Consider the following 19,777-nt stretch of genomic DNA (forward strand, 5'->3'; position numbering starts at 1 on the left):
CTGCCACATGACCTTGGATTGTTGCTCAGAAGTTGGAAGGAGATGAGTTCAAATTTAACAGAAGCAGAGTAGCAGATTTTAATGCCTACAAGTGTGTTGTGACCCATAGCTGCTTACTAACAATTAAAGATGTTCCCTGTTAGGTTGGAGACCCAGTAATAATTTTAACGTGGACTAATGGAAAGAAGTTGGGTGTTTCCTGTGGGAGGTGGTTCATTCAATTTTTGTCATCTCTGCTGAAGTGGTTAATCATGTTGTTTCCCTTACCTTATGCAGACAGAGTGCATGGCCTTTGATAGATGCTGGTTTTACCTCATGGTTCTTAGTGTCTGAGCACAAGGCTCAGGGAAATAAATAATGTTGTGCTTGCAGGAAGCAATAGACTTGGGGACTGTGCAAAAAAGAGAAATACTGTGGAAGGTGAGCTTGCACTGCATGCCAGAACTGGCAAGTAAGGGAGTGTGTGCTATGGGAAACAATACTGATTGTTTTCCAAAGTGGTTTTTCCTTTTGGAAATGCAGAATGTGAATCTACTGCAAGTCTATTGGATTGCTGCTCCTAAGATTAAAAAATAGACTTGCACCATCCAAAACGTGCTGCATATGTTCTACCCTATTGAATCCTCCAGGGTAAAGATTACCTCTACAAGTTGTAGTGAATTAAAAGAGGAGAAGGTTAAAGGAAGGAAAACGGCAAACGTGTGCTAAGAAGGGGGTGAAATGCATCTTGAAACAGAAGGGGATGATTTTACTGAGAATAGTTGGGAGAAAAAAAACAGAGTATGGCATGTAGGTATGGTAAAAGAAAGGATTTGCTTGGGTAAAAATTAATAACAAAGGACGATTCTGAATTAATGTGAGTAAAAAGTTGTGTGTGACCTTGTAGCTATTCTAAGGGGTTTAATTTTACACATGGAAGATCTAATCTAGTGGTAGCAGCCCTGACCAGATCCTGCATCTGTGAGAGGCTTTGCTCTTGTTCCTTCAGTGCTGGAGACTCCTGTTACAGTAATCCCAGCACTCTGGTTATGTACAAAGGCGGTCCTGTTTCCTGGGAATTGCAGCCCTTGTACAGCTGCATTCTCCAAGTAAAGCCATATCCCATGTTTGGATAAACTCTACAGTTCTGCTCTTCTACCCAACTGCAGTTTTTCAGGAGTTTTGTTTGGCATAGTGGAGCAGAGTTGCTCTTATTAGCATGACACCACTTTTACCAGCAGAGTGTGGAGGGCATTAGCTTTTGGGTCTAGATGTGAAATTCACAGTCCCTTCTACTGTTAATTCTTAGTTTTAAAAATATCACTTATTACTATGACCAGTATTGAACTGGAACTTACCTACCTTGTCAAACAGCAGAATAAAATAGCAGGTAAAGTCCTAAATAGTTACCTTTAACTTAGCTAAAACCCCAGATGTTTTTGCGCTAACCCTCTCAGGTGTTTATTGACCCACATAGGCCACAAGAAGTATTTAGGTTGTTTATTACAGATAAAAGCAAACTGATGTAATAGTGGGCATTTTAAACTCTGTGATAATAGTGGTCCTGTGAGGTCTTGCATTTGGATTATCTTGCAAACAATGCTGTCAGGATACATGTTGTTTATTAATTATCTGAGTGTAGCTTCATTTGAGGGTCAGAAAAAAGGATTTCAAGCTGATCCAGAGTGAATGTAGAAGCAACACATTCTGGATTCAAGTAAATACTTGTATTTGTTAAAATGGAGATGTAAATTTTATCTCATTCTGTGTATTTAACTACAAAATTTGGATGCGCTATTTTTAGCTGACTTGTACGTAAAAGTCAACTAAATATAGAGAACACCAAGGAAGTGCTGGAAAATCTGAGTGCCAGCTGTTATTTCTTTTGCTGCTGCTTTTGTTTTAATAGTTAGCAAAAGGAAAGCTAATGGAGTACAACTGCAGAAAAGAATGTTTATTGTAATTTCTGTAATGGGCTGGCTGTGTCACTGGTGTCTGGGCTTAGCTATCAAGTAACTTGGTAGGAATTTGTAGTGAATGATGGGAGGTTGTGTTATTATGGAGGACAGGAGGCAGAAATACACCACAATGTTGAGAGATTGAGAAATTCTAGAGCAGGTCTGATTGCATGTTTGGCTGCTCTGCTGCTGTAGTTTTAGATACATTGGCATGAGGGCAGAAATAACATTTTTAAATCCTGATAAGATAAAAGCTCTATTGGATTATTTACACTTAATTGTTTAATCACAGCCCTTGTGTGGGTTAAAATTGCATAGAATTAAACCCCGTGGATGTTTGTTTGCCACACTTTGTTAGGTGACATTCTGTACTTCTTAAGTCATTAGGGATGAGTAAATCTTGTAGCCCATAACTGAAGACTTCCTATGATTTAGGCTGTGTGTGAAGACATCTGAGATGTGCTGATGTGGATGCCATATCATTGTGAACGGTGTAGAGCTGTCTTTCATGCATGATGGAATCCTACAGGAAGGCTGGTCTGGGACTTCTCAAAGGGCTTCTAAAGACAGGACAAAGTGGGATAGTTTGAAGTGGAGGGAGAGTAGGTTTAGGCTGGATTTTAGGAAGAAGCTCTTCAGTGAGATGCTGGAGCAGGTTGTGGACAACTCTTTCCTAGAGGATTTCGAGGCTAGGTTGGATGAGGCCTTGAGTAATGAAGTGCAGTTGAGAGGTGTCCCTGCCTGTGGCAGAAGGGTTGGAGCAGATGATCTCTGAGGTCCTTTTCAAGTGAAACTATTCTATGATACTTGTTGCAGAGGGTGATGGTACATAATTTGCAACCGTTCATGAAGGAGACTGGAGAATATTCCTGTCTTAATTTTTGTGGGCTGCTGTAATACCACCCAGCTAAGGCAGGCTCCCTGCTTGTAGGGTTTTTCAGCCTAAATGCATTTTTTTATCTGCTTACTTGGATTTTGTGAATAGCTTCAGCAAAATTGTTCTAGGCTCATGTGGAACTCTGTAGTGGCAGTATATTCCCTCTTGCAGAGTGTTGCATCATTTCTTTGTGTTGGCATGCCATACCCTATGATGCCATGCTAGTATTTCTTGTACTGATTACTAGATAATTTAAAGATATAGTAACATGATCTTCAGGGCTGTTGTTGAAGGGGAGGCTCTGTCAACCATTTGCAGAAATTGGTGTTTTAAATAGCTCAGCCTAGAATTTTCTTGTTTTCCATGGCAACAAATTCATCTGTATGCAAATGTCACGTTAACAGTAAATGCATTGCTCTGTTTCTTTCTGCAAAATGGGTGTTTTGGTGCCTAGCACAAACGTTTAAATACACATATGCAGTTTGGGCTGTGGACATTTGTCTTCAGGTTTACAGAAGTATCTTCCCAAGATGAGACTATATTGCTACATTTGTGATCTGACTGGAAAAGACAGCAACTAAAATGCTGGTATTTATACCTGTGATGATGGTTCATGTGTAGCAGTATCAACTGAGGCAGCTTGGTATTGACAGAATCACTGTGAAGTTTGACTTCCATGGTTAGTCTTTGCCTCTTTCTCCTGCTTCTATCCTGCAAACTTGGAAATGGCCTGTAAAGGAAAAGAGATGCAAGTTCTGCTGGGAAAAAAAAGAGCTAAGTACTTTGCTCACTACACTTGCTTTTATTGTTGATAGCAGCCATTTATCTCTGCTGCTGCTCTTTGTGGTCCTCAGACAGCACTTGCAGTACTGGTCATTGAGTCTGGAATTAGAGCCAGGAAGAACAGCTTATCTAAAACAATGGGACAGGCAGCTCCTCTTCGTAGTCCTTGCTTCTGTAGCTTCTGCTTTGAAATATCCCTCCTGGAGACCTCTCCTACCACTTGACTCCTGTGACCCAGTTACAGGACAGAGGCTGCGTGCACTATTTCGGCTTCTCCTCCCAGCCTGTGGTGGAAGGAGGTGGAGAGATGAAGGCAGCCCAGGGTAGTCAGCCGCTGGTATTTCAGTGAGTTCAGGTGCGATGTCCTGCTGAACTTTTGTCACAAGCACGGTGGTGGGGTTGTGCTGAGCACAAGGCCTGACAGGTGATGTGAGGTTCCAGCTGTGGGAGGAAGCAATCCAGCAGAGAATGGTGAGGCCAACATAGGCTCGGAGTCCACTTTTGTAGTAGAGGGGAAGGACTTTGCTTGTAAATAACTTCCAAGATGTTTTTCCAAATTTTTCCAAAGTACATAGCTACATATATTATCCTCTCCAACTTTAACATTAATTGATGTATTAGTTTTGCACAGACTGAGACAGAACTAAGATCTTCTGTAGCTCTGTGTTACTCGCATGATCCTCAGAAATTAAAATCCCTGCCAAACAGTTTCTGTTAATGTTGCATTTGCTTAACAGTACCTGAAATGGTGCTGACATAAGCTAGTTGTACCTGGTAACTTCCTAATGATATTGCAAGAAAAATGCCCCACCAATTATTATAATGATGGATCGAGGGGAACAGGGTAACAATGGAACTTGAACGGTGTCTTTTTCTGCACGTTGTCAGGCATCCTTGACAGCATTGCTGCAATATGTCTCATAATGACACTGTGCATGTTGCCATTCAGCTTTAACTGACATCCCCTTTAATGAGGTGTTTGTTCCAAAAAATTGAGCTGTGGCTTGACTTTCACCCTTAGAATTGCTGGGATATGAATTAAAGGTGTGCTGCTTTAGCATTTTTCATATTTTACTTTTTTTTTACTAGTTGGTTGTAGAAAGATCTAAGCTTGAAAATGGAGGAGTGGGTTAATGTTGTCATAGTCCTGTATTTTTGGCTCAGAGATGGGTACCTTCCTGCATAGAGGAGGGAATGTATCATAAGGTGTTTGAACGGGTTTCAAGCGTGTGTGTGCGCACACCAGGTGAGGTGCTGTGTTGGAACGTGCTCCTAGTACAGCATTCTTAGCAATAACAGAAAAGCTTTTCTTTGTGGCTTGTGTCACGTCAGTATATGAGAAGAGATGTACAGCCAAAGCTGTTCTATGGCAGCGCTTGGCTATCTGACCCTCAGAGTCCGGGGAGGCATCCTGTTGGGCTCTGTAGCCAGTTTTCATGCCCAATACAAGAGCAGTTTTCCCCAAAGCTTTTTGGTAGGCAGTGGTTTCATGTTTTGTTTGTTTTCAAGTTGGAAGCTTTTGAGTTCAAAAGACTTCTCCCCTTTCCAGGTGAACGATGTATTTATGTGTTCAGAGACACACTTCAGAGTTTTTGGCTCTACTTGCTCTCACCGAGTTTCAGAGCAGTATTTAAAAGCAACTAGTTAAAAGGAATTTGGCTATGTTTTTGTATTAACAGTAATATTTTGTGAGAAATATTGGAAGTTGGTGTCATAATAATTAAGTAACTTTGTTTTACTGAAACAGAGTTGTTGAAGTTTCTTCTTTCATGGTTTTTAGTCTTTTCTATTCCTAGGCTGGTATCTACTAGCTTTGTGGCCTACCCCTTCTGTTTTAAGTCTCACTCTCTCCAGAAATCGCAGTGTATTGAAATAACATCACCTATCCTAGATCACTTAGAACTTTGAAATGATTGAATTACAATGGGCTGTCAGATGGCAGATGCTGTCAGTCAAATACTCTGACACAGTAATGATGGAAGCTTAGGTCTGCAGTGTTTAACCTTCAGCCCCTCTTAGAAATGAATGTACAGCCCTGTACTATACCCTTTGAATTTGGGCTGTTCGCTTAGATCTTTAAATAAAGGACTTCCAGAACCTTGTGGCTTTGAGGTCAAGTTTTCAGCACATTTCTGTTGACTCCATGATTGTACAAATGATCCTCATATACCTTTGTTTGGGTATATAGGAGGCATATCCTACGTCAGCCTTCCTGAAGTGTTAAGGCTTCTTGGTTGTTTTCAGCGACTAAAAAACTCTTTAGCATGCAGGTATGTTGTTACTGTTTTTAGCCAAGAAGTTTACAGTTTGGCTTTTCTGTCTGAGCAGGTTCTGATAGATAATAATAAAGGCTTTCTGAACAAGATTTCACTGTGTAATGAACCACGGCTAATGGTAGAACAAAAAAAATAAAGAATCCAAGTGGAGATACTTAACTGCTGATAGAAGACGATGTGTTAAAGGAACAGCCTGAATATTCACATCTTCATCATGGATATTTTTAATTCAATACCTTTTTTTGGTCCTTAGTTCCTTTAGGGCTTAATCAATTCCATTTATTAAATACATAAAGTCTGCAACATTTTCATGCTGTGACAGTTACAGTTGGCAAGATTCATAGTCATCATTTCAGTGTCTCTGCGCTTTTTTCATGCTCCTCCAGCTAACACAACTTGAGGTTTAACTTTCTGGAGTGATTTATGTTGCTATTTTGGTTATGACTTTTTGTGTGTGTGCAAAAGGCATTCCTTCTTTCTAGCCTGTCTTCCAGAACAAACAGCTTGGCAGATTTTTACAGATGCCTGGAGGTTTAAGGAATTTACTTTGAAAAGCATGACATCTGTCAGTACTCTGGATACAGGAATTCTGGTGCCCAGCAAACTTCCTTGAACTGAAAACTCAATTTGCCTCAATATTGTAGAGTTTGTGAATAAGAATAATGCAGGGATGGTCATGCACTTGTCTTCCGCTGAATTTTCCTGAAGGATCTTTTAGTTTGTGTATGCACTTAATCTTTATTTCATTCTCTCCAATACCAAAATACTGGTTTATTATTTTCAATAGAAGAAAAAAAACAAACGAGTATAGCAGCTACAGTGTGGGATTGATGCAAACTTTCACTACTCTGAACCAGTCCAAAAGGTATCTGACTAGGGAGCTTACATCATTACACTGTATTTTACATCGTGAAACCACATGATGATCACTGTCAGTCTGTCCTTTTTGCCTTGAGACATGCCTTTTTGAGATGGCTGCACTCCTCTGTGCTCTAAAAATATCTGTCAAGGGTCTCTGAGGTAGCTTCTCCATTATTCTCCAGGAGATGAGATTTGGGCAGGTGTCTGTGGTACTTTGAAGTCACAGCACAAATGAAGTATAGAGCAGATCAATTACTGGGCTGCAATTAGCTGTTGACTCCAGATTTTAAAGGAATAGTGGAAACTCCTGACAGTCATTATTTTCTCTTATTAACTCAAGGTTTTGGGAAGTCAGATCTTTCATAATTCTTACAATTGATTAAAACAGTTTTTGAGATGAGATATGAATGTCCTTTTTACTTTACAATCTCAACTCTGAACATGTTTGGCACTGGACTTAAAGGTTATTAAAGGTAATAGCATCTTGTACAATTTGGCAATATTTAATTACAGAACTCAGCTCCAAGTGAATGGAAAGCCTGTGTTTAATTCCCTCCTGGCATCTGAATGAATATATTTGTCCCATCCCACTAGAGATTTTACAGTGGTTTTACAGTTCTCATTGGTATTTTGTTTGACAGCAAAAATAGGAGTAGAGGTCATAGGTTGTTTTGAGATGTCATTTTTTAATCAATAAAATTAACAATAAGCAAAGAAATACTATTTGTCTCTTGAATTCTTGCTTATTTGTCAACTGAAGCCCTCTGAGATAAGAGGGACTGTAGTATAAGTAGTACCGGTTACCTAGACAGTAGCAGCAGCATGAGATCTTCTGTCCATATGTGTGTGCTAAATGTTACATGGATACTGTAAAAGTTTAAAGGCAGCTAATGCTTGTGCTGAGCTATCTATAACAGAAGCGAGGGAAAGGGGAGAAAAAAGGAGCTACATTTAAGAACTATTTTTCAAGACAAATTGATGCATTCTTCTTTTGTCACTATAGACAAGTCCCATCTGTTTCTTTCATTTTCCTTCATATCTTTCTTTTGCAATTCTTCTGGTGCAGACACACATATATTAAGTTCTGCCCTTCATTTATTCCTTTGTCATTGTTTCCATTTCACTTTCCCTGTGTTTCATTCCTGTATCTTTCTTATTTAGACCAAGTGGAGAATCCAGCTGGCAGTAGCAGCCATGTAGGACCCTTCAGGAACCTGATGGTAAGTGCACGTGTGTACTTATACTCAGGTTTCCACCAGGTTCTGTACGGAGGCAATTTACCTCTCCTGGAGGCTTCTCTTAGCACATGACCTCTTAAACTGTCAGAAAATGAAGGACAGACTTTTGTATCAGGAGTAAGAATTTTCCACTGCAGAAAGAAATTATTCAAATCTTTCAGGTTTCATGGATTTTAAAGTTTGAGAACTCCTGGAGGAAAGTCTATCAAAAGCTGTCTATAGAATGATTTTGGGTGGGAAGGGAATGGCTTCAAAAGTTCCTGCACTCCAGATAAGTGAAAGGTAGGAGAACATCAGTGAAGTGTCATTGTCTTCCTGGTCATCTGCTGCTGAAATTCAGGACTGTGGAATGAAGCATCTGGGAAAGTCATTGCCACACTTAAGTGTAGGGGACTCAAGCTGCAATGTAGAAAATGAGCAAACTAAAGCTGGTGTCAGAAATTGATCTGGTGCATCTAAAATTATGCAGGCAAGCAGTTTCGCTCACTAAGTAAGGGCAAGTAGGTGCTAGATGAATCTTCTCTTTTAGTATGTTTATACGTGCAGGCCAAGAGCGTGGAACATTTCCAGCTGTGGTAGTGAGCAGGTTGCATCATGAACAGGTTGCATCTTTTTTTTTTTCTTCCAAGTGGTACAACAGAACTTTCAGATGATCTTTCCGTCAGTAGCATAAGGAAGTCTGTGACTCAAGTAGGTTAATTCTGTATACAAATCCTGCTATTACAGTGATTTCCCAAATTGTAATTGGATTTGAGGTATGTAAATTTTCTGTCTTAGAAGTGCCCAGTACTTTGGAAAACCTGAATCACAGAGTCGCAGAGAATCTTCGGTTGGAAGAGACCTTCAGGATCATCTGTTCCAATCTTTCACCCGACCTGTGTGTGCTTTAGCTCTTAGAGTGGTTTTTGTTGTTTCCACATCCTTTACCTCACACAAGATAACTCTGATCTTATGTGAAAGAATTTGGTCTTAGTTTGAAGGCTTTTGCGATAACCTGTCATTATCCTGAAATTCATTGCTGCTGTAGAATTGCCCTGTGACTTCATCTGCAGTGCCATCCTGTGCTGCACCATACAGTAAAATACTGTCTCTAACCCTAGCCAGGTTTGGAAGGGGGCTGCGAATCGGTCTGTTCCTCCTTCCGTCCGGTCTGTTCCTCCTTCCGTCCGGTCTGTTCCTCCTTCCGTCCGGTCTGTTCCTCCTTCCGTCCGGTCTGTTCCTCCTTCCGTCCGGTCTGTTCCTCCTTCCGTCCGGTCTGTTCCTCCTTCCGTCCGGTCTCACCTGTAGGAGTGGGAGATGACTCTAGATTTCAGTCGTTTCATTTGTGATAGTCTTCAAATGGTAAGCCATCTGCAGAAAAGTTGATAGCTTGTAAAGGAGTCTAGCAGTTAAACAAGCTTTGTTACATCACTCCTAAAGTGCATCGTGATGCAGATTTGCTTCCTTAGGCATAGATCAGCATTTTAATCTAAGTCTTTTTCCCTAGAATGGGAGCTGTTTGGTTGTGCTACTGTAGGTTCCAAGAGCAATTTGAGGTGACTTGCCAGAATTTTTTGGAAACTTCTTTAAGATCCTTTATACTCAGATCTTGGTACAACTATTTGTACCTTGGTGCAAACATTAAAGGTGCAGATCATAAATTATGTTCAAGTTGGACATTCAGTAGCCTGTCTCAGGCAAGGATGTGCTTAAACTCATTGTGCTTGCTTGAACACTAAAGATATGCTGAATTTTCTTGCACTTCACAGCTGCTTGGGATAAAATGCAGTAGAATACTGTCAAATAAAGCAGTGTTGCTTCATTATGGCAAGTTTAGACAGAGGGTTTGTTAGAGTAATTGAGAAGATCCTGAGAACTGCTTATTCAAGCCTGTGTGTGTATTTTGTAAGGTGACAAAAATTCATTTTGAGTGACTTGTGTGTTTCAGACCAAAAGCTGTTAAAATTGATATAAGAAAGTATCAAAAATATGTATCTCATTACATGAAACTGAAACACCCTGGAGTGTGGGGAAGACCCTGTGAAATCTGAGATCCTTGAGAGGAAATACTGAGAATTATTTGGAGGAGAATGTTAACTGAACCCAAAGGTTTCCTTTTTAAGCTGACCTGTCTGATCCGTTCTGTTGGAGGTGGTGTGGGTGTGTACTTGGAAGAGTTCAGTTTGAATAGAGAAACTTAATTTTTTTAAAAGGCATTTCAGTTTCCTGGCTCAAGATGGGAAAGCTGTTTTTGAGGAAAAAAGGAACTTGTTGACAGGATTGTGAGTTAGAAGAATGTGCTTCTAAATAAGAAATGGATTTAGGGTTATGATGCCCACTTTTGAATAGAAGGGAAACTCAGTATGTGAAAAAGCAACATTTTATGTGTTGGAGGGGGCAAAGGAATTTGGGTTGCTGCTGATGTTTGCAGTGTCTTTATGTCTTGCATCACTGATCAGGTCTTTGCATAGTGCCAGTTGGAAGCTGTCACTAGTGCTGTTCCCCAGGGATCAGTGCTGGGCACAGTCCTGTTCAATTGAGGGGGTTTTGAGTTCATCATCAGTAAGTTTGCACATGATACTAAGCTAGGAGAAGATGTTGATCTGTTGGGGGGTAGGAGAGGGACCTTGCCAGGCTGAATAGGTGGGCAGAGGCCAATGGGATGAGATTTAACAAGGCCAAGTGCAGAGTTCTACACTTTGGCCACAACAACCACAAGCAGCACTACAGGCTGGGGACATAGTGGCTGAGAGCAGCCAAGCAGAGAGGGCCCTGGGGGTGCTGGTAGAGAGGAGCTGAAGCTGAGGCAGCAGTGTGCCCAGGTGGGCAGCAGAGCCAGTGGCATCCTGGGCTGGCTCAGGAGCAGTGTGGCCAGCAGGACAAGGGAGGTTCTTCTGCCCCTGTGCTCAGCACTGCTCAGGCCACAGCTTGAGTGCTGTGTCCAGTTCTGGGCTCCTCCATTTAAAAAAGATGTTGAGGTGCTGGAAGGTGTCCAGAGAAGGGCAGCAAGGCTGGGGAGAGGCCTGGAACACAAATCCTGTGAGGAGAGGCTGAGGGAGCTGGGGGTGTGGAGCCTGGAGAAGAGGAGGCTCAGGGCAGACCTCATAGCTGTCTGCAGCTCCCTGAAGGGACATTGTAGCCAGGTGGGGTTGGTCCCTTCCACCAGGCAAGCAGCAACAGAACAAGGGGACAGAGTGTCAAGTTGTGCCAGGGCAGGTCTAGGCTGGATGTTAGGAGGAAGTTGTTGTCAGAGAGAGTGATTGGCATTGGAATGGGCTGCCCAGGGAGGTGGTGGAGTCACTGTCCCTGGAGGTGTTGAAGCAGAGCCTGGATGGGGTACTTAGTGCTGTGGTCTGGTTGACTGGATGGGGCTGGGTGCTAGGTTGGAGTGGATGAGCTTGGAGGTCTCTTCCAATCTGGTCGATTCTGTGATTTTGCCCTAATGTTGTGTTTATCTGCCTGTGCAACTAACACATGCTGCTTACTTTTGCTGACAGAAGGCACTGTGTGTCAGTGGGCATACAAGTACCTTTAGCTTTTGCTCTTCCCTGGTCCTGTCTAGTTGGTTTTACTGCCTTTGCCTTGTTGGTCAAGATCATGCTGCGTTTAGTCTTCTCATGTTGCTACTTCATACTTCATTGCATTACTTACAACTCTCTTCAAGTCACTGTTCAGAACATCCATATAAGTAGAGAAGCCTCACTGAGTTTCTCCTTCCTAAGGTGTTAGTTAAATTTAAAGAGTAATAATATATGAAGAAATGTTGTGTTGTGCATGCATTATGTGAGGTATGATGATTTAACTGTCTTATGAGGGTGCTGGGGTCGCTATCGTGTGAGCTGGTTAACTCTGGACAACTCCTGAAGTGTTTTGGAGTTTTAGAAGCTTTTCATTTCTTCTAGGGACCACTGCTTTACCTGAATGCTGTCATTTTTACTAAGCTGTCATTTGTACTCTTCAGGGAAGCAGTTTCTCCAGAAATAATTGCATTCTACAGCTGGATGGTTGAATTCTGCCACTCAGTTATGAAAAGTAAAAATTACTGAATATGATTGTTTTTTTCCTCCCCAGGAAAGAAAAAGACTCAGGAAGGTAAAAACAAGGGAAAGAAGGCAGCTGATACAAAACAGAAAAAGGCTGATTTGGATTCTACTTCTGCAGATATGAGGGATTCTAAAGAGGGTAAGTTATCACCTTCTTTTTATTTTCCTTCTGACTATTTTCTTTCCATCAAAGGATACTTTCTGTCGCGTTTAAATATGTTATGTCAGTGTGGCGAAGTGAGCGTGTCTGTGTCATTTGCCCACACTTCGTTGTTAGGAAGGAGCCTGGACATCAGATGTATGTCATTAGACAGGCAACTCTTGACAGCAAGAAAAAACAATGTGTTGTAAACTTTAGACACAAATCCAAACAGCTTAGAACAGTAGAGCAGAACAAAGTGCTTGTTCTAAAAAGGACTGCCTTTGAAGCTTAATTATGCAGCCATTAGTTACTGCAGTTTAACAATTTGGTGTCACAGGGGGAAAATACAGTATGAATGCAGTGACCTGCTAAGCTTGCTCTTTGTCCTACAGATTATCCACAAAGGTGGTTCCACAAGTTGGCTTTTTTGATGCAGTATTTATTAACATGCCTGGAAGATATTTTAGATGGTTATTTTTTGGGTCTGTTTTAAAAGAACGTGGATCTTGCCACATGCTTAAAGCTCTGTATAAGTACTGATTACTTTCAAGCTGCTTTCCCTGAACTTCTTTTGACCTCTAACTTTTCCACTCTGCTGTCACAGTATCACAGTATCCCCAAGGTTGGAAGAGACCTCATAGATCATCAAGTCCAGCCCTTTACCACAGAGCTCAAGGCTAGACCATGGCACCAAGTGCCACGTCCAATCCTGCCTAAACAGCTCCAGGGATGGCGGAGCTTCTGCTTGCACAACACATGCACCCTTGTCACAGGCAGCCTATGCCCCAGCTGGAGAATGGGGAGGGACTTTTGGTCCATACATGTAGTTGCTTTCACAACATTGTATGAATTTCCAGCAGTTAGATCCACTACTGGAGAAAATATGTGGCAGCAGATTGGTAAGAGGAGCCTGCAGAGGTGTGATTAAAGGATCCTCCACACCACTGGATGAGATGCATACAATGCAGGCTCTGATTCAGAAGTGTAGGAGAGAGCCATTCAGGCAATGGCTAATAGAAAATTGATACAAAAAGTGGAAAGTACCGTGCCAGACAGAAGGTGCACCTTGCTGTGTACTTACACTGTGTATCTGTGGGTAAGATCCAAAATTTGCCTGAGCTTTATGCATTGTAGTACTTTGCTGGTGCCTGTTTTGCTGTGAAAAAAGTTAGTGAAAGCTTTTTGGAGGATTCTTGAAATGTCCTGAAGTCTACCTTGAAATGTTCTGGTACTCTTTGGGCCATTTTGGATTTCTTTGGACCACTGTGTTCAATCCAAAAGTTTGATTTTGCTGACACTCCAGAACGGAGATGCCTGAATACAGTTTTTCTCTCTGTACTGAATCACAACAGCAGGAACTGGTGGCACAGTGCTGGGCTGTGAATGTTGGATAGAAGGAAGATGTAGAATTCTTGGAAGTGTTGAGTAAAAATGTCTCCTTTTTTTTTCCCCCCTATTTTATATATCAGGTCATAAAGAGGAAGATGAAACACCCTCTGCTTCTACTGTGCTCTCTGTGGAGCAAACAGCTGTGATTCAGGAGATGGTAAATCAGGAGGTACTTCCAAAGCTGATGATCCCCAGTCCTGCCAGTGAACCACAAACAGTGACTGAAGACAAGCAAGAAGAAATAATAAACTGTGCATCAGATGATTTAGATGATGATGAAGAGGAGGATGATGAAGAGGAAGAAGAAGAGGAGGAAATAGAAGATACCAGTATGCCTAAAGAAAATGCTGAAATGCCTTTGGTGTGTGAAGAGAAGTTAGAGTCTGTGGAAGAGCAAAAGAGTCTGTCGGAAGAATCTCCAGAAAGCTCTCCAAAGAAAAAGCTTGTTGTGAAAATTCCTAAAGCTAGAGGTGAATCCAATGGTGATGTTCAGGAAACATTCATGTTTCCCTGTCAGCACTGTGAGAGGAAGTTTACAACCAAGCAAGGCCTGGAACGCCATATGCACATCCATATATCTACTATCAACCATGCTTTCAAGTGTCGGTACTGTGGAAAAGCCTTTGGCACTCAAATCAACAGGCGAAGGCACGAGCGACGCCACGAGTCGGGACTGAAAAGGAAACCCTTCCTAACACTAACATCTTCACAACACTTGGATAACGTTAGTGATAACCAAATCATTGTGGATGATGGTCTTAAGGACGACCTGAACACTTCAAGTCTAGTGCAAGACTCTGTTGTCTTGGATTCAGAGAAGGTTTCCCAAGAATTGTCCAACGCCACTTTTGCTGAGGAAAATAAGGAGCCAAAAGAATTGCATCCATGCAAATACTGCAAAAAGGTTTTTGGAACTCACACCAACATGAGGAGGCACCAGCGCAGGGTGCATGAGCGCCATCTTATTCCCAAAGGGGTCAGAAGAAAAGGATTCTTTGCTGAAGAGCCACCTCTTCAGGTGGAGCAGGCCCCAGCAGTCCAGAGCGTGTACATAGCAAGCACAGAGATAGAAGAGGAAGGGGAAGTAGATGATGTCTACATCATGGATATTTCCAGCAATATCTCTGAAAATTTAAATTATTACATTGATGGCAAAATTCAGTCCAACAGCAGCACCAGCAACTGTGATGTGATTCAGATGGAGTCCAACTCGGCAGACCTGTATGGGCTGAATTGTATCATCAGTCCAGTCACGGTGGAGATATCCCCAAACATAAAGGTCACACAGACGCACGTGAGCGAGCCTCCTAAGGAGCCCTCCAGCAGTGGGAGCAGTGAATCTAAAAAGAGGAGAACTGCCAGCCCTCCTCTGGTACCAAAAATAAAAACTGAAATAGACCCAGAACCTGTAACTCCTGCTGCTTCTTTACATCTCCCGCTCAGCATTTCAACGGAAAGCTTGCCTTTTCAGAAAGAGAAAGGTGTTTACTTGTCATCAAAATTGAAACAGCTTCTTCAGACGCAGGACAGTAAGAAGATAACTCCATCAACCGAAATCCCTAAACTGGGACCTTCTGTTACAGCATCGCCCATTTTGCCCCCAGCATCAGGCAGATTTAAAAGGAGGACCAGCTCTCCACCCAGTTCTCCACAGCACAGCCCAGTACTTCGAGACTTTGTCAAATCAGGTGAGGGAAAAACTGTGTGGAATGATAATATCCGGAGTTCAAAAATGCCAAAGTTAGAAAGCCACAGCAGCTCACCTGCTTGGAGCCTGACTGGACGGGAGGAGAAGGAGGCTCTGAGCCCCCATGGCTTTGAAGACTACAAAATGTCAAAAGAATGGACAGCAGCTCCAGCTTTTGGCAGTGTCTGCAACCAGCAGCCGCTGGATTTATCCAGTGGTGTGAAGCAAAGGTCTGATGTTAAAACCAAGAATCAAGTTCCCTGGGAATCCGTTCTAGATCTAAGTGTGCATAGGAAGCCTGGCAGTGATGCTGAAATTAGGGAATGTAAAGAAAATTCTGTACAGCCAACCTGTAGTGGTGGTAAAAAGAAGAAACCAACCACATGCATGTTACAGAAGGTCCTCCTCAATGAGTATAACGGCATGGATGCAGCCGCCGACGGCACACTCGGCGAAAACACAAGCGAGAGCTCGAGCAAAGCCCTGGAGCCTCAGGCAGAACCTGATGTGGATCCCAGCCTGTCTGCATCATCTTCTGTTGACACTCAGCCCCTCAGCTCCTCTGCTTCCCCTGTGCCACAGGCATCTGCTGTCCCTCCCGTGTGCCAGTTGCCTCCTTTGTTAACACCAACCAATCCTCCTTCCCCGCCGCCCTGCCCGCCTGTGCTATCAGTTGCTACATCACCGCCTCCCCTCCTTCCACCAATGCCCTTACCAACTCCAGATGTCTCTGCCAGCGCAACTAACACTTCGTCCTGTCCATCGCCACTTTCGAACACTACTACCCAGTCCCCTCTACCAGTTCTTTCACCTACAGTTTCTCCTTCTCCATCTCCTGCTCCTTCTGTTGAACCTCTGATTTCTGCTGCTTCACCTGGTCCTCCCACACTCTCTTCCTCATCGTCATCCTCCTCTTCCTCTTTCTCCTCCTCTTCATCTTCATCATCCCCCTCTCCACCTCCTCTCTCTATAGTTTCTTCTGTTGTTTCCTCTGCTGATAATCTTGAGAATACTCTCCCGATGATAAAACAGGAAGAGCCTGAAACTGAACAACAGAAGGTGAGAGAAGCTCCTCATACTTCAAGTGAATCAGGAGGAGCGGTGCAGGAAACATTCAATAAAAGCTTTGTGTGCAATGTCTGCGAATCACCTTTTCTTTCCATTAAAGACCTAACCAAGCATTTATCCATTCATGCTGAAGAATGGCCCTTCAAATGTGAATTCTGTGTACAGCTTTTTAGGGATAAAACTGACTTGTCAGAACATCGCTTCCTGCTTCACGGAGTAGGAAATATCTTTGTTTGCTCGGTCTGTAAAAAGGAGTTTGCTTTCTTGTGCAATTTGCAGCAGCATCAGCGAGATCTCCATCCAGACAAAGAGTGCACACATCATGAGTTTGAGAGCGGGACTTTGAGGCCCCAGAATTTTACTGACCCCAGTAAGGCGAACGCGGAGCACATGCAGAGCCTGCCGGAGGATTCTTTGGAACCTTCTAAAGAGGAGGAAGATGATGATCTAAATGATTCCTCTGAGGAGCTTTATACTACTATAAAAATAATGGCTTCTGGAGTGAAATCTAAAGATCCAGATGTTCGTATGGGCCTCAACCAACACTACCCGAGCTTTAAACCACCTCCGTTTCAGTATCACCATCGTAATCCCATGGGCATCGGAGTTACTGCCACAAACTTCACTACCCACAATATTCCACAGACTTTTACCACTGCCATTCGATGCACAAAGTGCGGGAAGAGTGTGGATAACATGCCCGAGTTACACAAACACATCCTGGCCTGTGCATCTGCCAGTGATAAAAAGAGATACACCCCCAAAAAAAATCCAGTGCCACTGAAACAGACAGTGCAGCCTAAGAATGGCATGGTGGTTCTAGCTGGCCCTGGAAAGAATGCCTTCAGACGAATGGGTCAGCCTAAAAGACTGAATTTTAATGTTGAGATTAGCAAAATGTCCTCAAATAAACTGAAAATAAGTGCATTGAAAAAGAAAAACCAGCTTGTCCAGAAAGCTATCTTGCAAAAAAAGAAATCTGCCCAGCAGAAGGCAGAACTGAAAAATCAGCCATCGGAGTCAGACTCTCACATCTGCCCCTACTGTAACAGAGAGTTTACTTACATTGGGAGTTTGAACAAGCACGCCTCTTACAGCTGTCCCAAAAAGCCCATCTCTCCCTCCTCTAAAAAGAACTCCAAAAAAGCTGCAAGCTCTTCCCCTGCAAGCAGTGAAAAAAGCAGCAACCAGCGCAGGCGAACAGCAGATGCAGAAATCAAAATGCAGAGCATGCAGCCTCACTTGGGCAAGACCAGAGCGCGAACCTCAGGACCTGCACAAATCCAGCTCCCCTCTGCCTCCTTCAGATCTAAACAAAATGTCAAATTTGGACCTTCCATGCGATCCAAAAAGCCAAACTCTTCATCACTGAGGAACTCTAGTCCTGTCAGGGTGTCCAAAATGGCCCACATTGACGGGAAAAAAGCTAAGGTGGTGGCTAAGAACAGTTCCGCTGGGATCTCCAGCAAAGCCTCCCGGAAGCTACACGTCAGGATACAAAGGAATAGTAAAGCTGTTTTGCCAAGCAAGTCTGCTGTGGCAAGCAAGAAAAAGGCAGACAGGTTTGCTGTGAAGTCCAGAGAGAGGATTGGAGGACCTATCACACGGAGCCTCCAGCAGGCAGCAAATGCAGAGGCAGCAGAAAACAAAAGAGATGAAAGCAGTGCAAAGCAAGAACTGAAAGACTTCAGGTAAGCATTTAATTTGAGGTTGAAACGACACAGGAGCACGTTGCTTGCTGCTTTGCCAGATTTCTTGGCCTTTTATTTTGAATTTCTCATACTTAAATAAAAGAGAAGGTTGTATTTCCTAAACAGTGGTTTAGCAGCTGGGTCATGCTGAGTATGATGTACATACTTGATGCATTTTGTCATGTTGTCATGAAATAATCCAATTTGTATAGAGAATGTCATGAACTAGAACCTGAATTGAAAACTCCTGGGGGGGAGGGAACAAACAAAAACCACCAAACCGCAAAATCACTGTCAGTACCTGAGTGCAAATAAAGTTCCTGCCATGAAACTTAATCTTGGAGACACTGGCCTTGTATTTGATATCCAGCATTGATGGTGGCCTGGGATCATTCTGGATTTAGTTTATGGAGGGGCTGCTAAACTGAAAATTACTGGGATTTTTTTTTTTCTTTTTGACTTAATAAAACAACTTCTATTGCTGGGCTTTAGTAATAATAATTAAGAAAACATTCTCTGCATATCATAGAAAGAAAAAAACCAAACCCATGACCAAATACTTCAATAATGTATGTGCATACTGAGTCAGATGATGAAATATTTCCTATAAGGGCAATAGACCTGTAAGAAAAGTTCCATGAACGTGTAAATTTGTAAGAAGTATCACGCTGTTATGTTTCAGTATAAATGAATTTTATAATTGAAGTTCTATTTCTTTTTGAGAAGAAGCATTTTAATCACAAAGGGTAAATACTTCAATAAATAAAGAAAAGTCTTAATTGATGTGCCTGAGTCCCGATTTACATCTTCATGTAGCCTCCTAATCCAAAGCATCTTGTGCAGAGTGGTTCTAAGTTTTATTAGCATGCTCCTGCCCTCTTCGTTCTTGCACAGGGGTTGCTGATCTGCCGAGTAACTTCCACAAAGCTCCTCGAGTTCTTTTGGGTTTGGTAATTGCGGTGCCTGGCTGTGATCAACACCAAATTTAGGGCTAAAGGGAGGATGTTTTTATTGAAGTAGCTGTTAGTGGAGGAAGGAAATGGCAGCCGCCTTCAGAACAAGGATCATCAAGTATCAAAATTCAGACTGTTAGCAGCTCCTCTGTCCTATGGTGAGGACCTCCTAGTTGAAAGCTTTCAAGTAAAGGTTCGGAAGAATTAGTTCAAAGTGCCAGAGGGGAATTTGACTTAGAATAGTCAATACCCAAATTAGGATGTGTTGAAGGAGAAAAGTGTTCCTGGAGCTTGGAGACTAATGGTGTAAAAAATACCTTTGAGGAACAAGTGGTGTCTACCAGGCCTGTTCTCTTGGGCCAGAAACATTTTTGTGTTTCTTAATTCTCATCAGCTGCTCTCTTGGTGTAGTGTGAAATGTCTTACATGATGCCAGCAGAGATCAGTAGCATTTCAAGCCAGAATGACACATCTTTCCATCTAAATTAATCACTGGACCTTAAGCAAAATAAACAGAGTGCTTGGAAATCTGTGCATATGGCAGTTGTTTCGTAGCACTTGGGGTAGAGAACAACTGACCTGGGGGTAAGATTTCCGTGACTGTCTGCAGTATTGTTAGTTGACTTTGGCAGCTTGCATTCTTTCCTGGTGTAATAAATAGCTATGGTAGGAGAAGTCTTGCCTTTTGTTTCTGAAATAATGCTCATAAGTCAAGATTTGGGCAGCTTTCTGTTATCTCTCAAGTACTTGGTAGGAAGAGGTTTTTTGCCTTTGTACACTAATGTCAGCACAGGCTAAAGTGTTCTATAGGGTTGAGTCACCTCCTCCAGCGAGGTCAAAGAATGTTGGCACT

General features: G+C 42.4%; 1 protein-coding gene across 3 annotated transcripts in view; it reads left to right on the forward strand.

Moving 5' to 3' along the window:
* PRDM2 (PR/SET domain 2) overlaps positions 1–19,777 on the forward strand; it is a 56,678-nt gene that overhangs the window by 34,690 nt on the left and 2,211 nt on the right. For all 3 annotated transcript variants that reach the window (XM_064172195.1, XM_064172193.1, XM_064172192.1), the window contains exons 7-8: positions 12,023–12,133; positions 13,606–17,971. In XM_064172195.1, the coding sequence (XP_064028265.1) occupies positions 12,023–12,133; positions 13,606–17,971 (4,477 nt within the window). The remainder of the gene's footprint in view (positions 1–12,022; positions 12,134–13,605; positions 17,972–19,777) is intronic.

The sequence above is a fragment of the Pogoniulus pusillus genome, chromosome 36, assembly GCF_015220805.1.
Source record: "Pogoniulus pusillus isolate bPogPus1 chromosome 36, bPogPus1.pri, whole genome shotgun sequence".
Lineage (NCBI taxonomy): Eukaryota > Metazoa > Chordata > Aves > Piciformes > Lybiidae > Pogoniulus > Pogoniulus pusillus.